The sequence below is a fragment of the Hakea prostrata genome, chromosome 7, assembly GCF_041222555.1.
Source record: "Hakea prostrata isolate BN-2017 chromosome 7, UWA_Hpros_2, whole genome shotgun sequence".
Lineage (NCBI taxonomy): Eukaryota > Viridiplantae > Streptophyta > Magnoliopsida > Proteales > Proteaceae > Hakea > Hakea prostrata.
The window spans coordinates 15,362,513-15,388,188 of NC_142606.1; the positions used below are offsets into that span (position 1 = coordinate 15,362,513).

General features: G+C 38.1%; 1 protein-coding gene and 1 pseudogene across 1 annotated transcript in view; both read right to left on the reverse strand.

Annotated features, from left to right (window-relative positions):
• Window positions 1-377: 377 nt before the first annotated feature.
• LOC149010108 (zinc-finger homeodomain protein 2 pseudogene) lies at window positions 378-3,148 on the reverse strand (annotated as a pseudogene).
• Window positions 3,149-10,048: 6,900 nt separating this feature from the next.
• EMB140 (EMBRYO DEFECTIVE 140) overlaps window positions 10,049-25,676 on the reverse strand; it is a 31,788-nt gene continuing 16,160 nt past the window's right edge. Inside the window, exons 13-16 of the mRNA XM_089163536.1 lie at window positions 18,079-18,411; window positions 17,910-18,002; window positions 14,715-14,874; window positions 10,049-11,359 (exon numbers count right to left, since the gene is read on the reverse strand). Of these exons, the coding sequence (XP_089019662.1) occupies window positions 11,133-11,359; window positions 14,715-14,874; window positions 17,910-18,002; window positions 18,079-18,411 (813 nt within the window). The 3' untranslated portion in view covers window positions 10,049-11,132. The remainder of the gene's footprint in view (window positions 11,360-14,714; window positions 14,875-17,909; window positions 18,003-18,078; window positions 18,412-25,676) is intronic.

The following is a 25,676-nucleotide window of genomic DNA, read 5'->3' on the forward strand; positions in this document are numbered from 1 at the left end:
AGATTTGTTTCTGAAGGCTTATTGTTAACTGTCGTTTGAAACTGATGATTAAAAAAAAACAAATTAATGTATTAGCTTGTTTTGATGTGAAAGATTTCCAGTTCATCAGATAATTAGTAGTTAAATTGAGTTACAGAATCATTAGTATTCATCTATTGATATTAATGAAACATGCACTCTTACTGTACATGCATGGTGGTCCTGCAAGTACTACTGTTGCATCATTTTCACCCAGGCATTATTTCTCTCTCTATCTTCCAAACATACATGATGTGAGAAAGAGGAGATGAGAGAGAAAATTGCCTTCTCAAACAGTATAGTTGCTGAAAAGCAAATTAATATTTGTTCTTAAAAAAGGAAAAAGGAAGTGAAGGCAAGAGGAGATTAAGATTTGGGAATACATTGTAATCAATCAATCTCATGGAGTTTCTGATTTTGCGTATGTAGGGAAAGAAAATGAACAGTGGTCACTGTGTATATATATACTTCTACTGAAGGTACGTGAAGAGAAGACCTGAATTTGGACAAAAAAGAGATGCACATCAATACCAAGAAAGATAATAGAAACAGTGACAAAACAACACAGGGAAGCCTATCTGAGTCATTAAATTTTGGAGCTAGTCTACACACTACAGTACCTGGGATTCAAATGCTTTTCGTTTTCTTTTCCACTTATCTCTGACAAGAAAGAAAGATCAACAAGAGATGCTTATTTTGGAGGGGGTGAGAAATTGGACTTAGAAAATAAAGAAAGAGGAGACCAGCCCCATCTGAGCAACTTCAAGACCTTAGTGGTAATAAAACCAAAACCAAAATTTGAAACATAATTACATAAAAATTAGAGAGCCCAAGTGGGTAACTAAAAGAGAAATTGGCTGAGGATTAGATTAGAGCTTAGGCAAACAATTAAATCTATTGTAGTGGAAAGACAAACATGCATGGGTGGGTATCAAACCTCAAATTCTTGCAGACCAACTCTACCTGAATCACATTACATTGCCACAATAGTATGTAAGTAAACCGCACCCGAAAGAACAAGGGGAGAGGAACAATAGTCAAATAAGGGAGATCAATACAAAGAAAGAAAACAGTATAAAAGTAGCTGGAGTTCTACATCAGTGACCAAGAAGAAAGATGGAAACATAGAATAATATAGGGAGGGAGATAAACTAGGTTTTCAAGATACTGCTGCTGCATTCTTCTTGGCCAAGTTGTGCTTGTTGTTGTGCATCCACACCTTAAGGACTCTCCTCTTGACACCGATCTCCTGGCAGAATTGCTGCACCATAGACTCCTCTTGCTTCTGCATCCTCCAACCTACCTTTTCTGCAAAGCTGAGCATCTTCTCCTTCTGTTCTTGAGTGAATTTGGTTCTGAACCTCTTCTCCACCAGCTGTGGTGGCCTTGGGACAATTCCACCACCACCTTCTTGTTCATCAGACTCTGAAGGGACAGAACCTCCAGCCGCATTGTAAGACATTATCATAGGATGGTGAGATAATGGAGCTTGTGCTGCCCTTGATGAATGCATGAAAGCTCCAGTGTGATAACCCAAAGCCTCAGGAGGGCCTAACATACCACCAACCTTGTGGGGGCTTGGACCCAGAATGAGCTTCCTTCCCAATCCCATTCCCACCCTGTTGAGATGGGGGTGGTGGTAGCAGTCACAGGAGGAAGACTCACCTTCAATTTCTTTCCTATGGAAGTTCCTGTGGCAGTTGCAGGCTGAGCACTTAAGGGCTTCAAGAGAACCCTCTTCTCCACTGGGCATGAACTCTCCACACCCATCTGTGGCATTCCCACCCATGGCTGCTGCATGGTTCTTGAGGCATTCTCTGTATCTGATCACCACTTTCTTGTAAGGCATGTGATCCTCAAGAGCTGGTGTTATGGGGCCATTTGAGGGAAGCTGTGGGGATGATGAAGAAGGGATAATGTGGTTGTGTGCAGGAGTAGGTTCATGATGAATCATGTGACCATGTCCCCCAGCATAAGTGCTGGTTATTGGAATTGGGATCTCATCTTCTTGACCTGAAAGATCCATCTCCTTCACCCTATCTCTTTCTCTCTCTCTCTCTCTCTCTCTCTGTGTTCTTTTGTTTGGAGACCAAAAGAAAGAACAAAGGAAGAAGACAATTAGAGGCTTGAATGATTAAGAGTGGAACTTGTTTTTGGTCAGGGATTCTTGAGACTTATCTACAGTAATGTTGCCCTTCTTGCTTTCCATTTCTTCCCCTCTGAAAAGACCCACCAGAAAATATAATCAACCACTACGGATTTGCTTTCTCTCTCTCTGGATTCTTCAATTGGTGGTGAGCATGGACTCTCTTCTCACTGTATGCATATACAGTATACACTCAAGTATCTCTAAAACTAATGAAAGAGAATGAGAGAAAGGTAAGGGAGGAAGGGAGTCAACAGATTAGCCAAGCCAACAACTCAAACAGAAATGATGGTGGGGAAGATGATGGAATAGAAAGTCGGAAGAAAAAATGGCATGGAGACCATAACAGGAGCAGCACACAGCATGAAATATTTCCTCTGATTGCTACTGGAGTACAGGCCTCAGGGGATTAACAAAGACACTCTTCATACATCACCTTCTATCTGCAAAACTAGAACTAAAAACAAACTCTACAGAAAGAAACAGGTATTAAGGAAAAAGAAGTTTAAGAAAGAAGATGGGCCGAATGGAGCAATCGGAATTAATAATGGTGAAGGAGAAGAAGAGGGCTGAGAAGAGAAGAGCAGAGAAGAGAAAATGAAGGTGGGTTTTGCTGGTGGGATTTCAAGTCAAGCACTAAGCAAGAGCTTATAGTTGTAGTGAAAGAGCACAAAAAGGAATTGGCTATGGAGAAAGAGAAGGGGGACAAAAAAATAAAGCAGGTTTTTACAGACAAAGAGGAAGACAGATGGTTTAAGAGAGTGATGAAAAAAAAGTGGGGTTCTTGCTTTGCTTGCACTATCAGGCATCAAGCTTACGCCATACAGGGGTACAGAGCCAGTGGTGTCAGAGACTGTAACAGAGAGAGAATAGAGAGAATAGAGAGAGAGAGAGAAAGAGAACGTAATATAGTGAGAGAGGGAGGGAAAGAGAGAGAGACAGAAGAAGGGGAGACCCCTTGGAAGAATTTTGGAAAAGAAAAGGCATTAAATCCCCACGGAAGAATTCTGGAAAAGAAATGCCTTACAATATGAATATTTGTAGAGAAAAACAGTTCTTATTTATGACTAGTAAAGTTGACTCAAAACCCAAAACATTTTTTTATGACAACTTTGACCTTCAGAGTAACTTTTATACCATTTTCTTCTGCTATGTTTTTTTTCAGACTTTGCGTGGGTCTGCGCATTTAATGCAGAGAACCATCCAACCAAGCATTATGGACCGTCAGATTGGAACTTTGGTCGAAATGTTGTTCTCGACAATTGAAATGTTCAACTTCGACTGAGAATTCGGACCTGATGGTCCGAAACCTTGGCTTGATGGTCATGCTCATTTAATGTGCATAACCCCAGCAAAATTAGTTTTTTTGGGTCCATCTTAACTGTGAAGGAGGCAGCGTAGGTGGTTGGTCAAAATGCATGGGACTAATATTTTCTATGATATAGGAGGGCAAGTTGGTCATTTTGCCATTTCAGCTACATGTTCGTTCCCATGCATATCCAATGAAAATCTATAGAAGCAATCCTGCAATAGATATTTGCTAATTGAACTAACCTTTTGAGGTTAATATAAATGTTATTTGTGATCAAGAGGAGAACTAAGGAGAGAATATCATGCAAATGTAGAAGACATGTTGGACCATTGAGGTCTCTCTGTCACTCTCTCATGGAGTCATGGGCAAAATTACTGAATGAAATAAATATTTACAGAAATAAATCCAAACACAAGAAAAGAAAGAGAGGGTATGGTGCGTGAAATCATAAATTAGAATGAAGAGAATGGCCCAAACAAAGTCACCATGTATGATGTCCTTTCCAAATTTTGCAGGACAACCAACCAGTGCTTCACCCCAAAGGAAAAGGATTGCTATTTTATGCTTTCTAACCCTCCAAACACCGCCCAAACAGAGAATACCAGCACCAACGGCTCTTTTTTTTTTTCTTTTCTCTCTCTGGTAATACTAACATACATGCAAGTGTATATATGTACCAATACTCTTCTTCTCATAATTTCATCTTAAGAAAATTTCTGGTTTTTTTGTTGGGTTCAGATTTGATTTGGTCCAATCCGGTTGACCGGTCTAATGCAACCCATAAATGGTGAGGGTGCGCAGTACACCCATACCACAAAACTGTAGTACCAAATATCATTACTAGGGGCCCCACTTCTCTGTCAAAAAACTTATGGTATGTACAGTTTCGACAGAGGAAGATGATTCAGAAAGCAACTACTGTTCTTTCTATCGTGGGATTAGAATCTGCCAAAATAATTATATCCCAAGGGCATATTTGTCAATTTACCCATAAGAGAGAGTTTATTCTATATAAAGGATAGGAACCCTAGTTCCAAATCTAAATTTTTAATCTCTTATTTTTGAGGGGTGTTAAATCTATTGAACCATTTCTTAAGGTTAATGTGCAAATGTTTTCCGAGTTCGATAAAAATCATGTTCGAAAAAAAGATATCGCGACTCACAACATTTATTCAGTATTCAAAATTTTGGATGAACACGAGAATAAATCACGAAGGTATTTTAGGAAAACTAAGAATGAAGGAGAAACCCTGTGTTTTGTTAGTTATATTTATTTATAATTTCTTGAGGTTTTCTAGAAGAATTTATGTGGGTTTTTTTTTGAAGAATTTGCATGCGTTTTAAAGTGAGTGAATGATTTATGTCTTTATATATTTCAATCCAAATCACTTTATTCTTCATTATCCATTTCCTTTATTCCATCTCTCCACATTTAAAGTTTCTTCTTTTTATCTTTAAAGTTTTTTGTTTCATCTCCTTTCACCATCTTGTAAGATTATTAGTTCTTCCTATCAACTTGGCCATCTTGATATCTGCGTCGTGGTTGAAATTATCATTGACATCAAACAGGTTTTTCTTTTCTGCGTTTACATGGTTGAGAAAAAAATCTTATTTTTACACCAGTAGAACATAAAATGATTAGGCGGTAATTAAACTACTAATGCTAATGATGACACATTTGGAATAAACTTTATTTAACTTGTTAAGTGTTTGTCTCTACTGTTAAACATAATGTGAGGTATAATGATGTTGAATTAAGCTAATCATGTTTGTCATTTATAAAACAAATTAATGGGTTCTTGATCCAAAGTGATTATAAAAAAATCCACACCCAAAGCATACTTAGTCTTCAAATTCAAAAGATTTGAGTTTTGCTTGAAAGGAAGGAAATAGACAAAAGTAAGCTTTGAGGAAGCTCTTCCTCTTTTTTTTTTAATCCTGTCTTTTGCATTGTCTTAGGTGCTAACCATGTTTTCCAGATTAAAAATGGGATACAAGTGCACTTAAACAAACTGTGATAGATCTATGTTACATTTCTTTCATCTCTTTTAAGGGATTCTAATAATCACAATCCACTTTCTTCATTTCATCTTTGAAAGTTGGTTCTTTCTATTCTTATTCTTTTGTTGATATAAGAAGCAATCTAGATTAAGTAATCTAATAATTATAGGGTTTTCCTGCCATCAGTGTAGATAGAATCTCACTGATTAGAGTAGAAGAGAGCATGAAAAAACACCTTCAAGCTACTGACATAAAAATCATTTTACCAACATAATAATGGGTTTTAAAAATGGAAAATTTCCAACTTTTGTTTGACAATGAGTTTTCCTAAGAAAATCTCTTGATCCAAGGGATCTATGTAACACTGACATTGAACAAAGAAAGGGGATTTTAGATATTCAATTCAACTAGAGGGACCAAACTTAATGATAAGATTTGCTATTGAAGGAGTTCAATGAGATTCAAAGCAATCAAGTCACTAGTGGTGAATCTGAAAGAATACAGTAAAAACCATCTCTCTTTCCATTTGGGAATTGCAGTGTGTTTGTCCATTTCTCTTTTCTGGAAGTGTTTATTTTTTCTTGTCGTAGGGGCTAATGTACCCTATGATTCAGAAGGAGAGTGGGTGGGTTGTAAGTTGTAACTTGTACCCTTTCTCATCTCCTTTGCTTTGTGCATGTGCTTGAGGGCATGCCCTTCAACTTAGAGGACCATGTACCTCTACTGCTAAGTCAAATCATATATAGCCTTGCTCACTTCATACTTCACAGGGAGAAGAGTCAGATCAACCACCCACTTGAGGGTTAGGGGACCAATCCTAGTCGTCCATGGAGAGCTTGATCATACACCCAAGAGGTGGGCTCTAGGGTCTAACAATCTCTCATGAACATATAAGTAAGTCTCTTGCTGGCTAAGAGAAGTAGACTCTTACATGACTATTGAATAGTAGTTTAAGAAGAGAAGCAATAATCTATATTGCTCTCAAGTTTTTTTTTTAATTCTCCTACCTCCCAATGCTTTCCCTGCCCAAGAAGTAATTTGGATACCATTTCACATTCAAGGAAGAAAACTTGGTTCATAGAAATTGAACCCATTTTGATTTTTTGATTGTTCTCATTTTTCATATTCATAGTATATAAATTTCAATGCTTCATTAGTAGTCCGTGACATTTCATGTAGTTTCAGAATGAGTCACGAGTCTCGTGACTCATGAAAATCCAACTCTAAACAGCCAAGAATTGGTCAGAATTTCGCATTAGATTCTGTCACGATAATCAGTCCAATTGACAGATTAGTCTTTGACCTTAGCAGGGTTGCAGAATCTTATGCTCATTTTCACTTCTACTCCTTCCTGCAATGCTGAGGGTGTTAAGTGGTGCAATTCTGACTGATACGACAGTTTTGATTTTAATATATGAACATTTCAGTTGTTTCTTCTTAAATTTGAATATTTGTTAGAAAAAAAAAAAAATCAGCTTTCGACAAAAAAGAAAGAAAAAAAACGGGTCGAGTCAAACGCTTCTGTTCTGTATAAATTCATGTTTTCTTTTTTATTGATCAACAAATTTCATTAATTTATCATCAAAAAATTGGCAGACCTGACCAACAACTCTTAGTGAAGAGTCAGAATTTAATTCTTCCTGAAGATATATTTATATTGTATATAAAAATAACCTTGAGAATGTAGTAGAAATACACGGAAGTTAACCCAGATAAAATTCAGATTCAAAAAAATAAAAGGTAATTTCAATAAAATTTTTCAATTTTTGTGATATATTCTAGTTAAATATGAGAGTAGTCTTCATAATTATTCTCTATAATACCAGAGCTTTCTGTTTGGGTCATGGTAAGAGAGAATCTCTCTCTTTTTGTACTGAAAATTGAACAAAAGTGATATACATATTGATAAAAGAAGAATGGAAAAAAGGGCAAAGTAGCAGCCGTTAAGACATTCCCACCACTTTTAAATTTTGTCTTAACTTGGGCACTTGGCCAAAGGTTTTATATCCTGCCTCCTGGTATAAGATTCAAAGTAGGCTTAGAAAAAGATGGCCTTCTCATAAAAGAAAAACCGTTATTTTCCTACTCCAACCCCACCCAAGCTCTAATGAAAGATAAAAAAAAGTAAAAGGGATAAGAGAATAAAAGGATACATGAAAGCAAAGTGCATGGTTTCAAAACCTAAAATTGATAGTATCAAGGGATTCTAACACTCTTTTTGTTGCATCAGAAAAAAAATCTTCCAGAAATTATTTAAATATAGATGAAAAAAGTTCTTCAGAAAGCAAATCCAATGCGTGAGCTTTTCGTCATTGTGAGATTCTAGGAAGTTATAATACCCACAGACCATCCTCTGTTTCTTGAGTCACAATACCTAGATCATAATAGTGCAACCTTACTCTTGTATCTTTTTTTATTTATTTATAGCTGGAGTGTAGAATTAAAAGAAACATTGATAACGACAATGCCAGAAATACCCCAAAAAAAAAAAAAATTATGATAAAAATTCAAATTATTTTCTTTCAATAAAAGAAGCTAAAATGTTAGTCATTTCCATGTATTTTCATTGAGTTCCTCAAGCCTCTATAGATCCCATTGTAAAATTTTTTTTCCTCCTAAATTTAACTGTTTAGTTTGGAGCCTTTAGAAACTTGACTTGCCCTCCAAATATATTTACATTTGGATACTAATAAGATAATATTATTGCAGCATAAGACTTGTCAATTGTCACCTAAGTTATCCTATCGAACTATGTTTCATCAATATAATGGAATAAAAAGCAAATGTCAACGCCATTTGGGTCTCTTTCTCTCTCTATGATTCTTGCTCAAAGCCAAGAAGTGAAAGCTAAAGTACAAGAGTTAAGGAAACAGAAAGACCCATGCCAACCAACGCTAGATCTTCTGTTCTCTTCCCTTTTCTCTTGCAATTTCTAAGAATGCCACAAGTTTTCTTCTCATACTATAATTACATTAGGAAGGCCTACCATAATGCCCGTGTTAATGTGGGTATCCCTAGCATCATTGTAGATGTGTTATCTCAAGGCTTATTGGGGGTTCTGGCATGGACTGGACCATCTGCCCACTATACATGAACTGCCATGTTTGTTTTCCATGATAATGCAACAAAGATAGCTAGAAAAGCAAGATTTAAGTTAGTTTTTGTCTTTTATTAATGTGTTGTCTGAAGCTTTATTCCACTTTCGATTAATGGATCAAGCTTTGGATTTGATAAGGGGCCATTTTCTTCTCACTTTAACAAGTTGAATTTGTTTTCTTCTTCGTCTGGTGGAGCAGGGGAACCTGAGCCAGCAAAAGGGTTTGGTGTGGTGTGTGGGTCTATAGAGTGTGGCTTGTCGGATTTGATATAACCAGGTTAGGTAAAAGTTTTGGAAGGTTGGGTTCTAGTAATAAGGTACCCTAAGAATAACAAAGAGGTAAGTGTAAGACCTTTCTTTCTCCTTGTGTTGAGGGTGGGGACCCCTATTTCAGGAGGGAAAGAAGACCAATTAAGGGTCAGGGCTGCCCATATGTAAGAAGGCTTTTAATATGCAAAGCGGATGTTGCCAGAAAGATCATTCTCAAAGCCCACGCCAGTTTAAAGGACACCAACCCACCCTCTCTTTCTCTTTCTCTTTCTCTCTCATTTTGCGTGTGGGTTTTGGTTTTGGTGTCTGTGTGGGGATCGGAGCTGCACAGAATCTAAGGCATTATCAACTCAGAAGTCTCTGTGCTAATTACATAATTTCTTAAGAGGAGAACAAGAGATGAAGAAAGAGGGTTGTTACCTGACCTGAGGGAGTTCCAGCCCTAATTAGCTGATGATTATAGAAGTCCTCCTCCGTCCATGTTGGGCCAAATGCTGAATAATTAACCCATCAAAACTATTAATATATGTTTAGATACCAAGAAAGGTAAAAATTAACAAATAAAAACCAATCATTGGATTATTGCATATCAACCGAGGTGATGGGCAAAAATTCAAAATCCAAGATTCAGGATACAGAGGATGCGAAATGACCAATCTACCCATCTTCCTGGGAATATAATATAGAGATTTGTACTTGCTGAAACACAGTTGATACAGTTTGTTGAGCTTCCTACTGGCTACTATACCACTGCCAGTGGTGGTGATACGTGTTGTTAGAGGTGTGTTTCGTAAAGCAATGTAGTCGGTAGATTAGATAGCAAAACAGGTAGCGAGGTGTCAACAGGACACTGCAATGGACGGTAAGAGAAAAAGTTAAATAAATTAAAAAAGAGATTTGAATTGAATGAACAGAGCATTGAAAGGAGAGAGAGAGAGAGAGAGGAAAAGGTGAGACCAAGAAGGTGAGGTAGAGTAATTGCGCGATCCGAGGAACGCACAACAGAGCGCCAGAGAGAGATGAAGATATGTGCAACAACAAAGACCAGAGGCGCGCATGCCCGCATGACCACTGACCAGACTTTTTCCGACCACTGCCTGCCACCATTGCATCACCACGACACAGCTCTCTCTCTCTCTCTCTCTCTCTTTTGGCAAAATTCTGGGATTGGAACACGCAACCCCACCACACCCCAAGTCACCCGACTCACTTCTTTCTTTCTTCCTTCATTGCTACTACTGAATGCTCAGAACTCTCCCTCAGAGTCTGGGAGTGTAGGACCCACAGACAGCACCGAGTTATAGCCTTGTAGGTACATGAAAACTGTGCCCCTTGTCCATGTGTTTGACATGACATGGGCCTTGGCCTGGGCCTTCCTAGGTTAGATGACCTCATACATCCATTTTCTCCTCAGAATGTGTTCAATGGGTATGGTCTCTCGGTAGCTGTTCTTCAGTTATCTCGTTTACACTTCTGCTTTCCCATCTATTCTCGTAAGATACCGTACTCATCAAGTGTAGTGTCTAGTAATGTCTATACCAAAATAGCAGGTGTACCCAAATTTATTCAGATCTGACGATCGATGATTCAGATGGGTCAAGACAAATGTGTGGCTGCAATCAAACCTATGCAGTGAGACCACTAATACTCTGCGAAATCTCCAATCATTCGATGTGGTCAAGCTGAGTATCCAGAAGGTCATTCATTGTCTAAGGACCGCTCATTTATAAACCTAATCTCCATTGCACAACTTTCTGGGCTTGAAATCTGTCACACAAACACTCAAATGACATGAATCTCGAGCTTAAAAAGGAATACATGCAGAACAGGAATGAAAAAAAAAAACACAGGTTCAGTTGTTCTTTCACTGCTATTATGATTCAACGGCAAAGCATAGAAATATGTTGAAACTGTTCTTTAGCTACAATGATTGATCAACAGGATCTAAAAACAAGACAATTAAAATATTCATATCAAATATATTCTGCAATGCATCCAGATTATACAAAACAAAATTTTCATTACAATAGTTTATTGAATACCATAACCATCTAAAATACTTGATAATATTACAACTAAACTCAGGAAGCCTTACCAAACTAAATGGAGTGGCCCGCACAGATTCTATTTGCTATCACGTCTGTTCAAAAACACTGCTTTTCAACTGTCAGGTTACAAGTTCGATTCAAAGGAGCTACAAAAATGTTGAACATAAAAGAAAGAAAATACAACTAGAACTCAATTCATGCGAGTCAACTAAGCCACAATCCTAAACATGAACGAGAATGTTACGTGTTGGATTTGAGCAACATTTCCCTAAACTCATCATTAGATTTTGGCTTCTCATCCTCTTCAGTTTTCTGTTCGTTCTTACTCCATCCCAGGGGTCTAACCAGAGTCCTTGGCATTGCAAATGTGTTCTTCCCCTTCAACTGAACTCGGTCTTCACGCTTTTTGGTAACTGAAGATGACTTTTGAGAGGCTGCAATAGGTTCTTCATGTTGTGCCCTTGTACCTGCAAAAAATTATCGAATAACATAACGGTGAACCAAGAAACCGGAGAGTTGTGAGGTAAGCAAGAAATCCCAAACTGATGTCACCCCATTGAACTATATCCAGAATAAAAGTTCAAGCAAAACCTACCACCAAAAGCACTTGAATGCTCACACTTCTAATAATTTGTGGCATTGTGCAACTAACTCATGAGATTCCCTAAGAATTAAGACTCCAGATTTTGAACTGACAGCCTACTGGTGCCACAGCTGAAAACTGAAATTTTATCAGGCAAGAAGCCTATATGTTTCAGCATTAGGATCATTGCTGTTCAGTCCTGATGCCTCCTACATCTTCCCTTCAGTCTGCTCTTGTCAAGGAAGTTCATACCTTATGATAGAGGAGCTGGCGATCAAAGCCCTGGAGAACAGCGGCCATAACTCAAAAGGTCCTAAGGTAGTGAAATTCCTTGTTGGGTTTAAACCACGGTCCTCTTTACCTGTGGACACAGCCGACCTTCACGTAATTGGCAATTATCCAATCAAAAAAGGCTAGGTTTGTGATGCCGTGGCTGTATTCCTTTCCCTTTCTCATTTATCCTATCTTCCAGCAAACCCATAGTTTGCATGAGTTTCTGTTGCAACTTGGACTGCTGTTTGAAGATGAAATATGACTTGCTGTCCCTCCAAAGCTACTGCAAATGATTCTTTGATGGTTGATCAATGATCCAGTGTCAGTTCTTCTCAGGAATAGTAACTAGCAGCTATGGTTTTCCTTTTAATGTTGTCTTCTGGTTGTTACTGCTGTAAGAGTAAGCTTCAACCCTTGGCTCACATTTGTCACAGAACCTAGGTGACCCAAAGGCTTAGAGAAGGCAAAAGATAGAGTTAAGGTCACTAAGGAGAGCGAGACATCTAAACCACCCACCTAGGTGGCCACGGCGCATGTATGCTAATGTGGCGATGCCTTGACAACCTTAATTGAGAGCAAACAAGGTGAGTCTATTCTCTTCCGATTGTCATCCACCAACCTGAATTTTAAGTCCATTGGTGGTGCTGGCCTCAAGTTATTTCAGTTACTTATTACTAAATTAGTGATCGCGCTAGTTTGTGTTTCATGTCTACCTTCAGTACGAAGCATATGATGGTCCTTGAAGATGCTTTCACCACAAGTTCATCAGTTTTAGGCTTAGCCACAACCAGATTTTGTGCCACGTCAGACGGGTGCAAGTTTGGCCCTGACGGCCTTGACCCACCCTGAGCCCGAATAGGGCTTGGGCTAAAGATTTTGGCCTTGAGGGCGGGTTAGGGCCAAAATATTCTGGCCTTGAACTAGGCCAAGGGCGGGCCTGGGATTACTCTCTAGCCCGCCCAGCCCATCCCGGCCCGTCCCTGATTTTGGCCCTAATCTTGGCCCTGATTTTAGCCCTGATTTCGACCTTGATCTTGGCCCTGATTTTGGCATTGATTCTGACCAATCTTGGCTTTGATTTAGGCCCATGATTTTGGGATTTGAGTATGGACCCTCCACCCATATTGAGAGGAAGTATTTATAATCCACATGGGTGAATATTTGACACGTGTTAAATTTTAAAAAAATGATCATGTTTTGTAAAAAATTAATAAAAATAAATTATATCTTCATTACCAATGTAGTAAGCATTCACCAAATTTTGACCGATCTTGACCCTAATTTTGGCTCTAGTCTTAATGTTAATTTGACCTTGATCATGTAATAGATTTTTACCTTAATCTTCACATTAACATTGCATATAACTCTAAGTCTCAACTTTAACCTTCAGTCATTTTTATCATATTAGACTATGAGTTCACCTTCTATATTATTTTTAAGATAATAGATTTTTTTTTTTGACTAAGGCGAGATAATATATTATAAATAATAAAAGCTAATATATAGAGAATTAATATCTAACAAATCTACACCTCTCATCATGAATATTGTCATCTTTCTTTTGCCTCCAATGCGATATTTCAAAAAAAAATCTAATTTCTTTAACTACGAAAAAAATATCAATACTAAATTATCATTGATTTACTTGTTAACAAAGTTTTGAATATGATTTTTTTTTGGTTGAATAAGGATATCAATGGGAGGGGTTTTCAATTTCCATCACCAAAGTAATGGGAGAAGTTTTCAATTTCCATCATCAAAGCAATGAGAGATTTTCAGAGATCAATACAAAATTATGGAGTATGAATTTATTTATGTTTTAAGCAACACTATCAACTTATCGACTATTTTATCATTTTCTATGAGCTTGAATCATCTTATATTTATATGAATTTTATTTTTAGTTTATTTATGATACTTTTATTTTTATTATTATAATATTTTTTTATGAATTTACATTTGATATTTTAGATCCAAGGATAGAACCAATTAAGGCTAGGGCGAAGATAAGGTCAATTAGGGCCAAGGACAAGGCTAATCAGGGTCAGAGCCAATCAGGGCTAGGGACAGGGCCAATCAGGGACAGGGACAGGGCCAATCAGGGTCAAGGCTAGGGCCAATCAGGGTCAATTAGGGTTAGGGCCAGGGCCAACCCATCCCGACCCGGCCCAATTAGGGCGGGAATGGGCTTGGCTTGGCCCTGTAGGGCTTAGGGCCAAGGACAATAATCCTTGGCCTTGAACTAGGGTCAGGGCGGGAATGGGCTCAGATTAGAACATATAGGGCTGGGCTTGGGATTGCAAAAGCCCGGTCCAGTTGCAGCCCTAACGTCAGTAGGATGGTTTTCAAGTTTCTTCTATTTCTGTTTCATTGTTACCTATGATGGGAAACTGCAGTTCTAACCTGTGGAGTTTTCAATTCATCAAATATTTGTGATTTTTCAGAACTAAACTAACTTCTTAGAAAAGTTGAACCACCTAAACTCACTTTTTTCCAGAGCTACAACCAAGCATCAGACATACATGAAGTGTTGTGGTTCGGTAACAGTATTATTTATTTATTTATTATTATTATTATTTATTTATTATTCCAGAGCACTGAGTTGAACTTGAAATTGGTTGAGTAGCACAAAACTCTACAAAAGTTAAAAAAGAACAAACAACACATAAATGTCTTAAAAGAGTCAGTTTAAGAATGTGAGGTATGCACACCAATGCATAAGTAGTCAAGAAGCAACATCTATAAAAGAATGAAGTCCAGGCTTCTTTTTTTTTTTTCTTTTTGCCTGAGTTTTTGGGGATGGGTTTTTTCTTTTCTTTTTTTTTTTTTTTTTTTTGGGGGGGGGGGGGGGGGGGATGTTATGCTAGCACACTGTATTTCCAATGAATTCTTGGTAGACACATCACAACTAATGACTATATTAGTAAACAGACAGTCGGAAAAAAAAAATGGTCATGTTGGCATACCATGATCTGGTTTAGTGCTACCTCCAGAGGAAACCCTCTTTTGGCTTCGTTTTGGATCTGACCGTGCAATGCTCAATCTTTTACCAAGCAATGTCTGTCTGTTCTTTGATACAGCTGCTGCAAGTTGTGCACTATCCGAGAAATCCACATAGGCCAGTCCCTTTGGAAATAAAAGAAAATGATGATGGAAGGATTAACAAAGGAAAATAAAATTCATTGGCCAGAAAACAATTAGACAAAGCATGAGGAAGGGCCAAACAGAGAAACAATAGACATAAAAACTCGACTCCTTTGCAAGACTCCAAAGCAAAGGAGCAAAAGTAACAGAAAATCAAATGCAAAACCAAGGACAATAAAAATTCATTCCACATGTTAATTAGAGGATTCAGATGGTAATCCCACCCTGCTACCTTAGATACTAACATGGATAATCTACTCTCTCTATTTGAGGCCCTCTCAGCTTGGTCGTTGGTTCCCACCCCCACCTCCTTCACTCTTCCCTTACTGGGGCTCTTATAAATTACCACCCACCTACTGTTCTCTCTTCCCCTTCTTGGGGTTTGGCATTGATTTGTCAATTCACCAAATAAATAAATCCTCATTGGAAAAAGATACGATCCACCCACCACATAAAACTTTATTGGAGATGTCTTCCGTTAAGGCACAGTAGCCATCCCACATTAACTTTCCTGTGGTTGAAAATAGAAATGTCCATTGAGTGGTCTTCCCATGCCACCATCTCCACCCACGTCAGCCCTACAACCTGCCTTTGACAATTCATGGGTAAAGGTAAGGTCACTGCAACTGGTGCTGGATGGCTATGACAACCCAACTGAAGCCCCAACAAAAGGCTAGGAAATCCCAGCCCTTATCTATGCTTTCCATTGGCTGGTATATGCCATTCTCAAATGTTTAAATACCCTCAATAGCAAGGTTGTCAAGGCTGCAAGGCAGCTAAAGCAATAGGGTCTCCACCTAGGCGATTAGGCACAAAACGGCGCCTAGGTGGCAAAAAGGCAACCAAAGCGGTTGGGTAAAAAAAAAATCTTCAATACAACTTTCAAACTACTTTTTAATACAATTCTTTCTATAATAAGCAAACAAACATTCAATAATCACATTGATAAAAAAATAAAAATAAAAGCATTCAAGAATCATAATTATGAAAAATTATCCAAAAAAAGAACACAAACATAAATTCATTCATCAAGCATCATAACAATGACTATGTACTAACAAGGCCAACACAATAAATTAATAGATCTCACTATTCCGATTTCCAAGTCATTGTCCATTTAATGATTCATTGATTCTCGATGTTAAGTATGGCTCATGCTTCACATTTTGTTGCAAAGGGGCATAGAGTCCTGCTCCCCGATGAGTGGGCGGGGGTCCTATGTCACTTGGGCCTCAATTCCGAAATGACTAAGCTATTAAAGTTACATACGACTTTGTAGAATAAATCTTGATTTAAAAAAATTAAGAAAAAAAAAGATTATGTATACAAAATGTCAAAAAATCGGCTACTTTAATGTCAAGGCGGCAATAACGCATACAAGGCGATAAAGTGGCAAAAATCAGCGTGTCAATTAAGCAATTCAAAACAAGGCAGTTGAAAAACCGCCTTGCTGCCTAGGCGAACTCTTTGACTACACTGCTCCATAGTTAACCAAGGAATTGCCTAGGCACCCAGATTTCTGTTCATAGGTTTTATTCCCCCTGACCACTTTGGTAGCTTACTTGACTTTATGTAAAATGGAGATGCTGGGAAGTGTTAGACCTTGGACTACAAGATATTCATAGGGCTCCCCCCACACAACATCCAAACATTTTTACAAATAAGCATCAGATCAGACTCAGGCCAACAGACAGACCCATGGGCCTCACCCTTCCACCAGCCCTGCCAGACCTCCGGTTGGAGCTTCACAAGCATACTTTGGCCCATGGGTCTAAAGTCCTAGTCCTGGATATTTTGAAGCAAGTTGTGGCCTTTCTGACAATAAATCCTAACCCACCCTGTCTTCTTCTTATTCTCCTAGTTGACTGAACAATAACCCCCACTATGCCATATAGAAGGAAGCCCATGATTGGAACTTTGAAGATGAGACAAAAGCATGCAAATTCTTCCAACACATAATATTGCATTGCCACACACAAATTCTTCCATCAGACATTAAAAAAGAGGGTTCTTGACACCCCCAAGGGCCAAGTTATTGCTGCAAGAGCGCAGACCTTCACAATAAAAGACAAGATAAAAAGAAATACTTCAACGCAAAAAAGGTGCATCCAGTGCATCAGGCTCTAGCAATCACAGGGTCTGACAAGTGCCACAATGTATGCAGCCATACCCTGGTCTGCAAAAAGGCTGTTTCCCGATAAAGAAACACCCAAATTCAAAGAAAAGAAAAGAAATCCCAAGAATAGTACAAGGAAAAGGAGCACTAAACAAACCCACAGGTCCCATTTCAAAACAAACATGCAGAAACCAGAAGACAGAAAACAAAATTCTCTCAAATTGTAGAATTTATCCATGCTCACATGGTAACACAGCACCTTCTGCAGTGATAAACATCATCCCTGCAGGAAACAAAAAAGCAGTCTAGTCTTTCTGACACTTCTGGATAAGAAAAAGAAAAAGAAAAAAAATTTAGAAACGGAAATCACAGGAAGTGCTTTTTACACTTGCTAAACCACGTACATCAGGTGGACAATGGAACAGAGCTCAGCAGAACATCTTGGATATGGGTCAAAAATTGGAAAACAAATGAGACCTTGAAATGCAGTCATTTGATTGTGAATGAATATATATTTCAAATAAAAGAGACTGTTGATCAAATGATATAATCAATACGAACCGATCCAGAGCAATAAAAAACTGAAAAGTAAATTTTGCTGCAGGACCAGAATGCTGAAAAAAGCATGTTGCATAAAATATCCCCACTTTACACCTAGAAAATCCTTGGAAGCTGGGAAGAAGATGGTGCCAGGTGGATGTTTAGAATTTTCCTAGTAAGGGCAGCTTCAGGAACCACAGCACCAGAAATTATAATTCGTAGTTTGACAATAATGTGTAATATGAACAGCATTGGCAAGATTGAAAAGGCATAAATATATGCATCTGAGCAAGTTTGGCTCTATGTGCAAATAATTGTGTATATATTTTCTATGTATACATAGGAAGGGGGAGATACAAACCCTTGACTTGCCAGAAAACTTGTCCCTCAAGATTCGTATATCGGTGACCACACCAACATCGCTAAAGAACTCACGCAGGTGTCCTTCATTTGCCTAAGAAACTGGATATTATTAGAACTAAAGTACATAAATCAGCACAAAATATGTTCATCACAATATGGATACTTGCCTCCAAGCTAATATTTGAAATAAACACAGTGCACTCATCAGTGTACAACTTAGGTTTTCCAGCTCCAGAATCATTGACTTGCTGCTCATCTGAGTTTTCAGATTTGTCAGCCTTAACTTCGTTGAGTCTCTCCATCATTATACCTGAATCCTTTTGAAACAGTCCCTTCTGCCTCTTCGGCTGATTCTGTTCATCTGCTAATTTTGCATTTGATTTTCTTTTTTGTGAGACATTTTTTGCAGGGGTTCTCTCTTTCTGAGTTGTTGGTGCAGTTAGATGTGCTGACTGCTGCTGGGACATGAATACTTTAATCTCTCCAAGGCGTGGAGTCACCTATTGAAAAAAGGGCAAAGATAAGCCACTCGGACTTTGGAAGCTTTAGAATGGGGATATAACTTCAGTAGTTAATGATATAAATACTTTATGCATAGCAACCAGACACCTTGTTCAATTTTCCCCATCATCAATTTCTTTCAATTTAAAAAGATATTTAACTGTACTACAAGAAATATTACTGCAGAAAATACTTAAAAACAACCAGATGATGAAGTAAACACTAACAATAGAAATGTCCCAAAATAAGTGCATAAATGATGACATGAAATAAATAAGTCTCCTGCAAGAACAGAAAGTATTGAAATGAAGAATCATCTCATGAAAAGTCTCTTAACTGCACCACTAATCTTGTATCTCAGGTTTTCATTCTATTTTCCAGGCAAAGGTACAAATGCCAACAGTGACATGGTAGCAGTTTTATCACTATCTTCAAAATGGATTCAGTAAAATACATGCGTGTTTATCTATTGACTACTAGAATATGTACAGTGGACCAATGAATAGAAGCTTAAAGGAGAAGCAGAATCTATATTCTAAATGTGTGTGCCCATCTAAAAACTAAGTATACTAAATACAGGAATAGAAATGTAATAAAATAAGATAAACTAAAATGATCGCATGAAATAAGAATGCATAAATAAGTGTCCTGCAAAAACAGGAAGTATTGAAGTGAAGAATCATAAAGAGGTGGGCCTGGGCACAATGGTTGGTGGACCACAGTTGTGGCCTAAGGTCAAGGCATCAAAACAGCCTCTCATTTTTTTGTTGTGTTACCAAATCAAGACTAGAGGTATGTTAGGAAATCAACAAGATTTGGATCCAAAACTAGGCATCTGGCCAACATTTTGGACTGAAACCTTGTACCAATCAAAACCATTACCATCCACCTAGATAAAAGCCCACTTTCAATAAACTTGGCTGACTACGATCACTCTGGTCTGTCTTTGGTGGATTTCAACTATGAACACACAAACCCTCCCCCACCCCCAAAAAAAAAGGAGAAAAAATAAAAAATAAAAATGAAATAAAATAGAATGACAGTAACACAACCAAGCTTGGAGCAAGTGGGTTTTTTAAAATGCAAATCGTTTTAATTGAATTATAAAATGCTATTCCTATAGCTTATTTAAGCTGTTTTGCCTGAATTATGTGTTCCATACTAGTAATCGTGCAGAATAGGTCATATCTTGTATATAAGTACACTGCAACTTAGGGTCCTAAGTTAAACCACCATTTGAGATGCGATTTAAAATTTTTTTGTTATGGGTTCCACCATGTTTATAAGACCTGAAATGGTCGTCGTGCAAATTTCATCACCTAAGTAGGTCACGTGGCCGCCGAAACCATAGGCCAAATTTTGATATATAAACATCAAGTTGGCCAAGACTTGCCAAGTTACCAAGATAATCAGGTTCTTTTGGCAAACCAGAACCAGCCAAGATACCAAGACCTCGAACCAAGGTTTAAAGTATCGGACCATATCATATCATATCGGCCAATACGTATCAGTATCACAAGACGATATGTATCTAAAATTTTGTTTTCCGAATAATCTCTCGTGTATCTCAATGTATTGGCTGATACATGCCGATACAATGCGATAATACCAATATGACCTCTGTTCTCAGCCTCTTATCCTTCTCGTTTACTTCTTCACCTTATAAGTTTTCTCTTCTCTACTTTTCCTTTTTCTTTGAGTTAAGGGTCTACATTGCATTAAAGCTATTATTTAAGTTCTTATTTCTCAGTTCTAGATCATGCATTTTTGCTTTCGTCTTCCATTTTCTGCTGAAAATAAAAATTGATCTGATTTTGAAATGGTTCATATCATTAGATGTGATCAACTTATTCAAATTATCTAAATGATTAGTTTACTATTTTTATTTATTTTCTACTGATTTAATCGATGAGTTTCAGTTGGAACGATTTGGAGTTATTTAAGAGGGTATGTTCTGAGATCGATCGATCTCCCTTTTTACTTCAATGTGATTTTCCAATCCAATTGGCTTTAAATATTTGAAATCTCAGCATAAACTTAAGTAGGATCAGAGTTTTGTTCACTTTTGGTCTTTGGTGGATTTGAAGGAATAGGTTTATGAACCTGCTGAACCTTTTTAGTAGTTATTTCATAGCATCTTCCCGGAGCATCTATTGCAAATGAATAGAATTGTGTCACTAATGAAATCTATTGTCTTTATCATTCTAATTGCTTCCCTGATGGCCCTATTTTACGCTTTATTTGCCAATGGTTTGGGATCTGAAATTCAATTCCATGTCGATGGTTGAACTATAATTAGATAATCCTATAAAGAAAGTAGACCAACTTGCCCATTGACCCTAAAGGAAAGTTCCTGGATTTGCACATCCCAAAACTTGGGAGAACTAAATGTCTAGACTAAAGAAATGGGATGGACATACAAGATAGAGTCTATTGTTTTTATTCAAATTAGATTGTTTTCGTATGTATTTTGACAATTTCTATTCAATTATGCACCAATCGATACATATCTTAGAAACGATACGATACGATACGAGCCACAATGTCTCTTAAAATCACCCGACCGATACATTACCAATATGCGATACTTTAAACCTTCCCTCAAACCTTGAGTCTAAATGATACAAGCACTAAGCCATAAATGTCTCTCCTCACCAAAAACTTTTGTATGTTTATTTTAGGCCTGGCCCAGACTCTTCTAGATTCCTCAATCTGAACCAAATCAACCGAAATCACTCCAGAAAGGACTTTCCCAAGCTTATCAATTATTGGAGCTACTCCCAGATCAGCTTTGATCTGGTGATTTATTACTTTCACACTCCTTGTCTAGTCCCCACATCAAACTCAACATCCTCACCTCTGATAAACAAATTGTTTAATTGCTCAACATTCTGCACCATGCATCATGGCTGGTCACATGATAATTCTTCAAAATGTTCTTCAAAATAGGCTAAACACAACACTCCATGTTCTCCATAGGCACCTCTCCACTTCATCCACCCTTATTTAACTTTTAGTTAAATGAATAACATCAATCACCTTCTTTATTTATGATTGAGCTTAAATAATAAAATGATCACCGGTGAAATCTCCAGCAGTAATATTTTCTGGTTTGTTAATTGTTTAACTAAAGGTGCACACCATATAGTATGTCTATGTACTATTATTTTTATGGGGAATTCTTTGCAAACAGGGAGGAGAGGAGGCCAGCATGTACATCTTTTCTCATTGCTAATGAAGCCACTTTCATCTCTCCTACGACACAGGAACCTTGTCAAACAATGTAAATATGGGTGTTATAGTTGCTTGGATTTTTCCTTTATGTTAGTCTGTGTTTTATACACGTTTCAGGCCCTACCTTACCTACTTAGGTTACAAACCCCTAAGACCACTTAAAAGATTTTCTTTGATTTCTTATACTAAACTACATAAATTTTTTTAAGTAAAACTGACCTACTACATACATATATTTTATGCAAGACAGTCTTGAATTTCCTTGCGTATCTCACTGGTTGCCAAAAATCCACTCAGAAACTGTGACAGTATGAATAAAGCATCTTGAGAACCACAGGACAAGGTAATGCAGCCCTAGATTGGGTGCCCAACAAGGCAGCAGTACACCAACATCCTCTATACAGAACCAGATCAAATAAACTTCAAACAAGGCAGTTTGAGAAGTTTTAGTATGATGTAGAGGCTTGTAGGGGTTGTAGCTTTGGGTTAGGCTTGAAAAAGCAAGGTTACAAACTGACAAAAGCTTGGGGATAATTGGACAACTTCTAAAAATAGGAGTTTGTTGAGTGAAATTAGAAATCTCTGGTCACCAGTCTTCTAGGATTAACCCTAAGCTGGAATTCTCATCAAAGGAGGGATATGGGGCTATGGTATATTAAAAGAGACGGGATTCCAGTTAGGGAATGGGTAGTTATTAGGGTTTTATTTTTAAGGGAAGAAGGGAGTGTTGAACCAGGCCTGTTACAGGCCATTAAAAGCTGAAGACAAAGACAAAAGAAGGGGAAGAAGAGGTCCCAGACCTGAAGAATGTTGACTGCCTGAGACTCCCCTTTCGGGCCTTGCTTGACCAACAACGGATGGTTGCCCAGCAGCTCCGAAGGTCCCTTACCTAAAATAATGGAGTTGTCCAACTCCAAGGGTGAGATCACTTCCAGAGATTTCCCAAATTCCAAGCTTCAAACAGCAATTATTTTCTTAAAATCAAATCTAGAATCTATCCATTTGATGTGAACCGGATCCAAGACCACCCAAAGAGGGCCCAGGGGAGGTTACTAGTATCCTGCGGCCCAACCAGCAACCCAAGGAATTTTGGCCACCATAGGGCTATTTTGGTCATTTTGGGTCCCTAGTCAAACCCAATCTGACGTAGGTTGATTTAGAGTCCTATTAGGAGTTAGATCTACTCTTATTTTTTAATTTGATTCCTTTTTTGTTATTATGAAAGAGTCCTAGTCTAGTTAGAAGAATGAGAGGAAGATTTCCTTAGTCGGATCCAGTATGTTTCTGCAATCCTAGATCTACTTTTACTTTTAAATTTGAATCCTTAATTGTCAAATTATTGAAGAGTCCTAGTTAGGTTGAGATTCCCAAGTAGTAAGGGACTCCCCCAGTTACAGTCTACTTCCTACAAGGATTACATATCTACTTCTATTTTTCAATTTTGATCCTTCTAGAGTCCTTAGTCCAAGTAGGATTCCTAGTTTGTTTTGCTTTCAAAAGTTGAGTCTTAGTGTGAATTCCTTCTTAAAGGTCATAAATAAGCCTCTTTAGCTTGTAACAAATCAGATGATGATTAATGAAATTAAGCTGAGATTCTTGTTGGAGGAGTGGAATCTCCATAGGGGAACTTGCGGCAGCTTAGAGTGAAGAATTTCGGCCAAATTTTGTGAAGATTGACAGCCCCGAGCCATCTTCAAATGAGTACTAAAGCTCAACCCCAACCCAGCCCCTTCCCTCTTCTTCCTCCCATCTGCAACCTTCCCCTATCCCACCCTAACCTAATTCTGTAGTTTGTAGCCACCCCCCTTCTTTTTTCCCCACCGCAAGTCACCTTCCCCTCTTGCCTACCCTGTGGCAGCTCCTATCCCCTCCCTCAGTTCTAAAACCTTAACACCCCTCCCCTCCCCTCCCCAACCATAGATTATCAATCCCAGCCCCTCCTTTCTTCTTCTTCCTCCATCCTTGCAGCAATTTCTGGAGATTCCAAAATTCTTAAAACAGAATTACCTAACCCAAAACCCTAGGTTTCCGATAACCAATACCCTACCCCTTAAGGATTTAGAGACCCCCTTCCACCTTCCCTACCTACGACCTTCAATTCAGCCCCCCTCCCCCTAAACCCTAGAAAATCCTGCAATTCATCTTCTTCAGTAGAAACATAAAAACCTAAAATTTCAAATTCATTATTCTCTTCAATCATTCATTGAAAAAGCCCTTGTAAAATCAACTTCCCTCAACCCTAAGAAACACTCAACCCTTATCTTAACCCTAGTTCAAACCCTAGAAACCCTACAAATCTTAGAAACCCTAATTTTCTAACTCAAGATTTAAAAACCAGTTCTGAAATTAAAGTTGCAGCAAGTTTCAGACTTGACTCTCTTAACCATAGCTTCTGAACCTAGCCGAACCTAACCCCTACACAATTCCCAACCCTAAAACCTCCTACCCAGCTCAATTCCCTCAACCGTAGGATATTACAAACCCTAAAAGACTGCTGATTCACTTGAAGAGGATCCTGGGGTGGACCTAGACCTAGGGCTTGCATCAACCAATTAAACCCTAGATCCTGGTTCACATCACCGTTATTCTTCCACATTGGGGGTATTTTTATAATAGGCTAATGGCCATACAATGGGAGTCTGTTTTGGACTAGAAATTGAAATAAGGGAATCCTAACTACCAGCCCACCTTTTAAACACTCCTAAATTGGGTGAAATTCCTATTTATCGCATGCACGGAACTTCTATTCTTATTACATAAAATAAAATGACAAAAAAACCTTTCATGCTACAAATTGAACCAACAGGCTGATAACCAAATTAAAACAAAAGACACCTAAAATAACTATGGAAAATTTTCGTACCCAACCTATATTCCGATGTTTTAGGTCTATAAAGTTGACTGATTACAAGTTAAACCCAGCCAACAAATGTCCTACAAACAAAACTATCAAACCTAGGTTGAGTTTTAAGAAAATGAGCCTTCTTTGGTGCCAGATCTGCATAGAAAAGAGTATTAGCTTTCTAGGGATGTTATTTTGTTCGGTCTGGTGGCATCTGCAGAAGCTATCCACAATCATACCCAACACGTTTGGACAATTCCCCGCCTCTCGCCGGTAAGCTTAACATAGATGGTAGCTCAATTAGGAACAATGATGTCGCAGGTGTGGGTGATGCTTTCAGAGAACATGAGAGCAAGATAGTGTTGGTGCTTTTAGTACCTTTGGAATGCATACTGGATTTTGCAGAGTTCAAGGTATTCATTCAAGTAGTGGAAATTGCACCGACAGATGGATGGACAAATATTTACTGTGGAAGGTGATTTTGTGCTTTCAGACTGGCTTGAATATTATCCAAAGGGTGACTGGCGGCTTGGGATGGATGGTCAGTGATAGAAAAGCTACAGCTTCAATTACCTAAGGTAATTTTCCTTTCTTGGAGAAGGAGATCTGTAAACTCTATTTGAGAGCTTATTGTATTATGCAGTCTGGTCGAGGGTGAGCTTAGGCTGTTTTGCTTCTATTATTTTACCCAGCTATCTGCTTTGCAATCGGAAGGAAATCAGAAATCAAGTTTTAACATAACACAGCATGACTTAACAACTACATAACAGGCCAACCTAACAGTGGGCCAACATCCCAATGTTCAAAAACTCGTATGAACAGCAATCTTGACCGTTTCTGAAGATCTCTGCAAGTTTGTGTATCTTTTTTCCATTCAGTGAAGGATGGTCATAGATGGCTCCAAACCACAAGATACATTGAAACGTCCACAATGCACATTACAAAGATACCCAACACAGGTACATTAATAATATGCTACTATAGACAACTAGCTACCCTAGTCGCCCATGTCTCAATTTTCAAGTCCAATAATACCATATTATGAGTATTTAACTGCCTACAGAGGAGAAGATAATAAAAAGTTCAAGAATCAGCAGAGAATTCGCCAAGAATATCTAAATATTTTAAATTCAGTTAAGCTAGTTGAAATTGTGCATTTTTGTGTCTCATATGTCATCTCATCCTGAG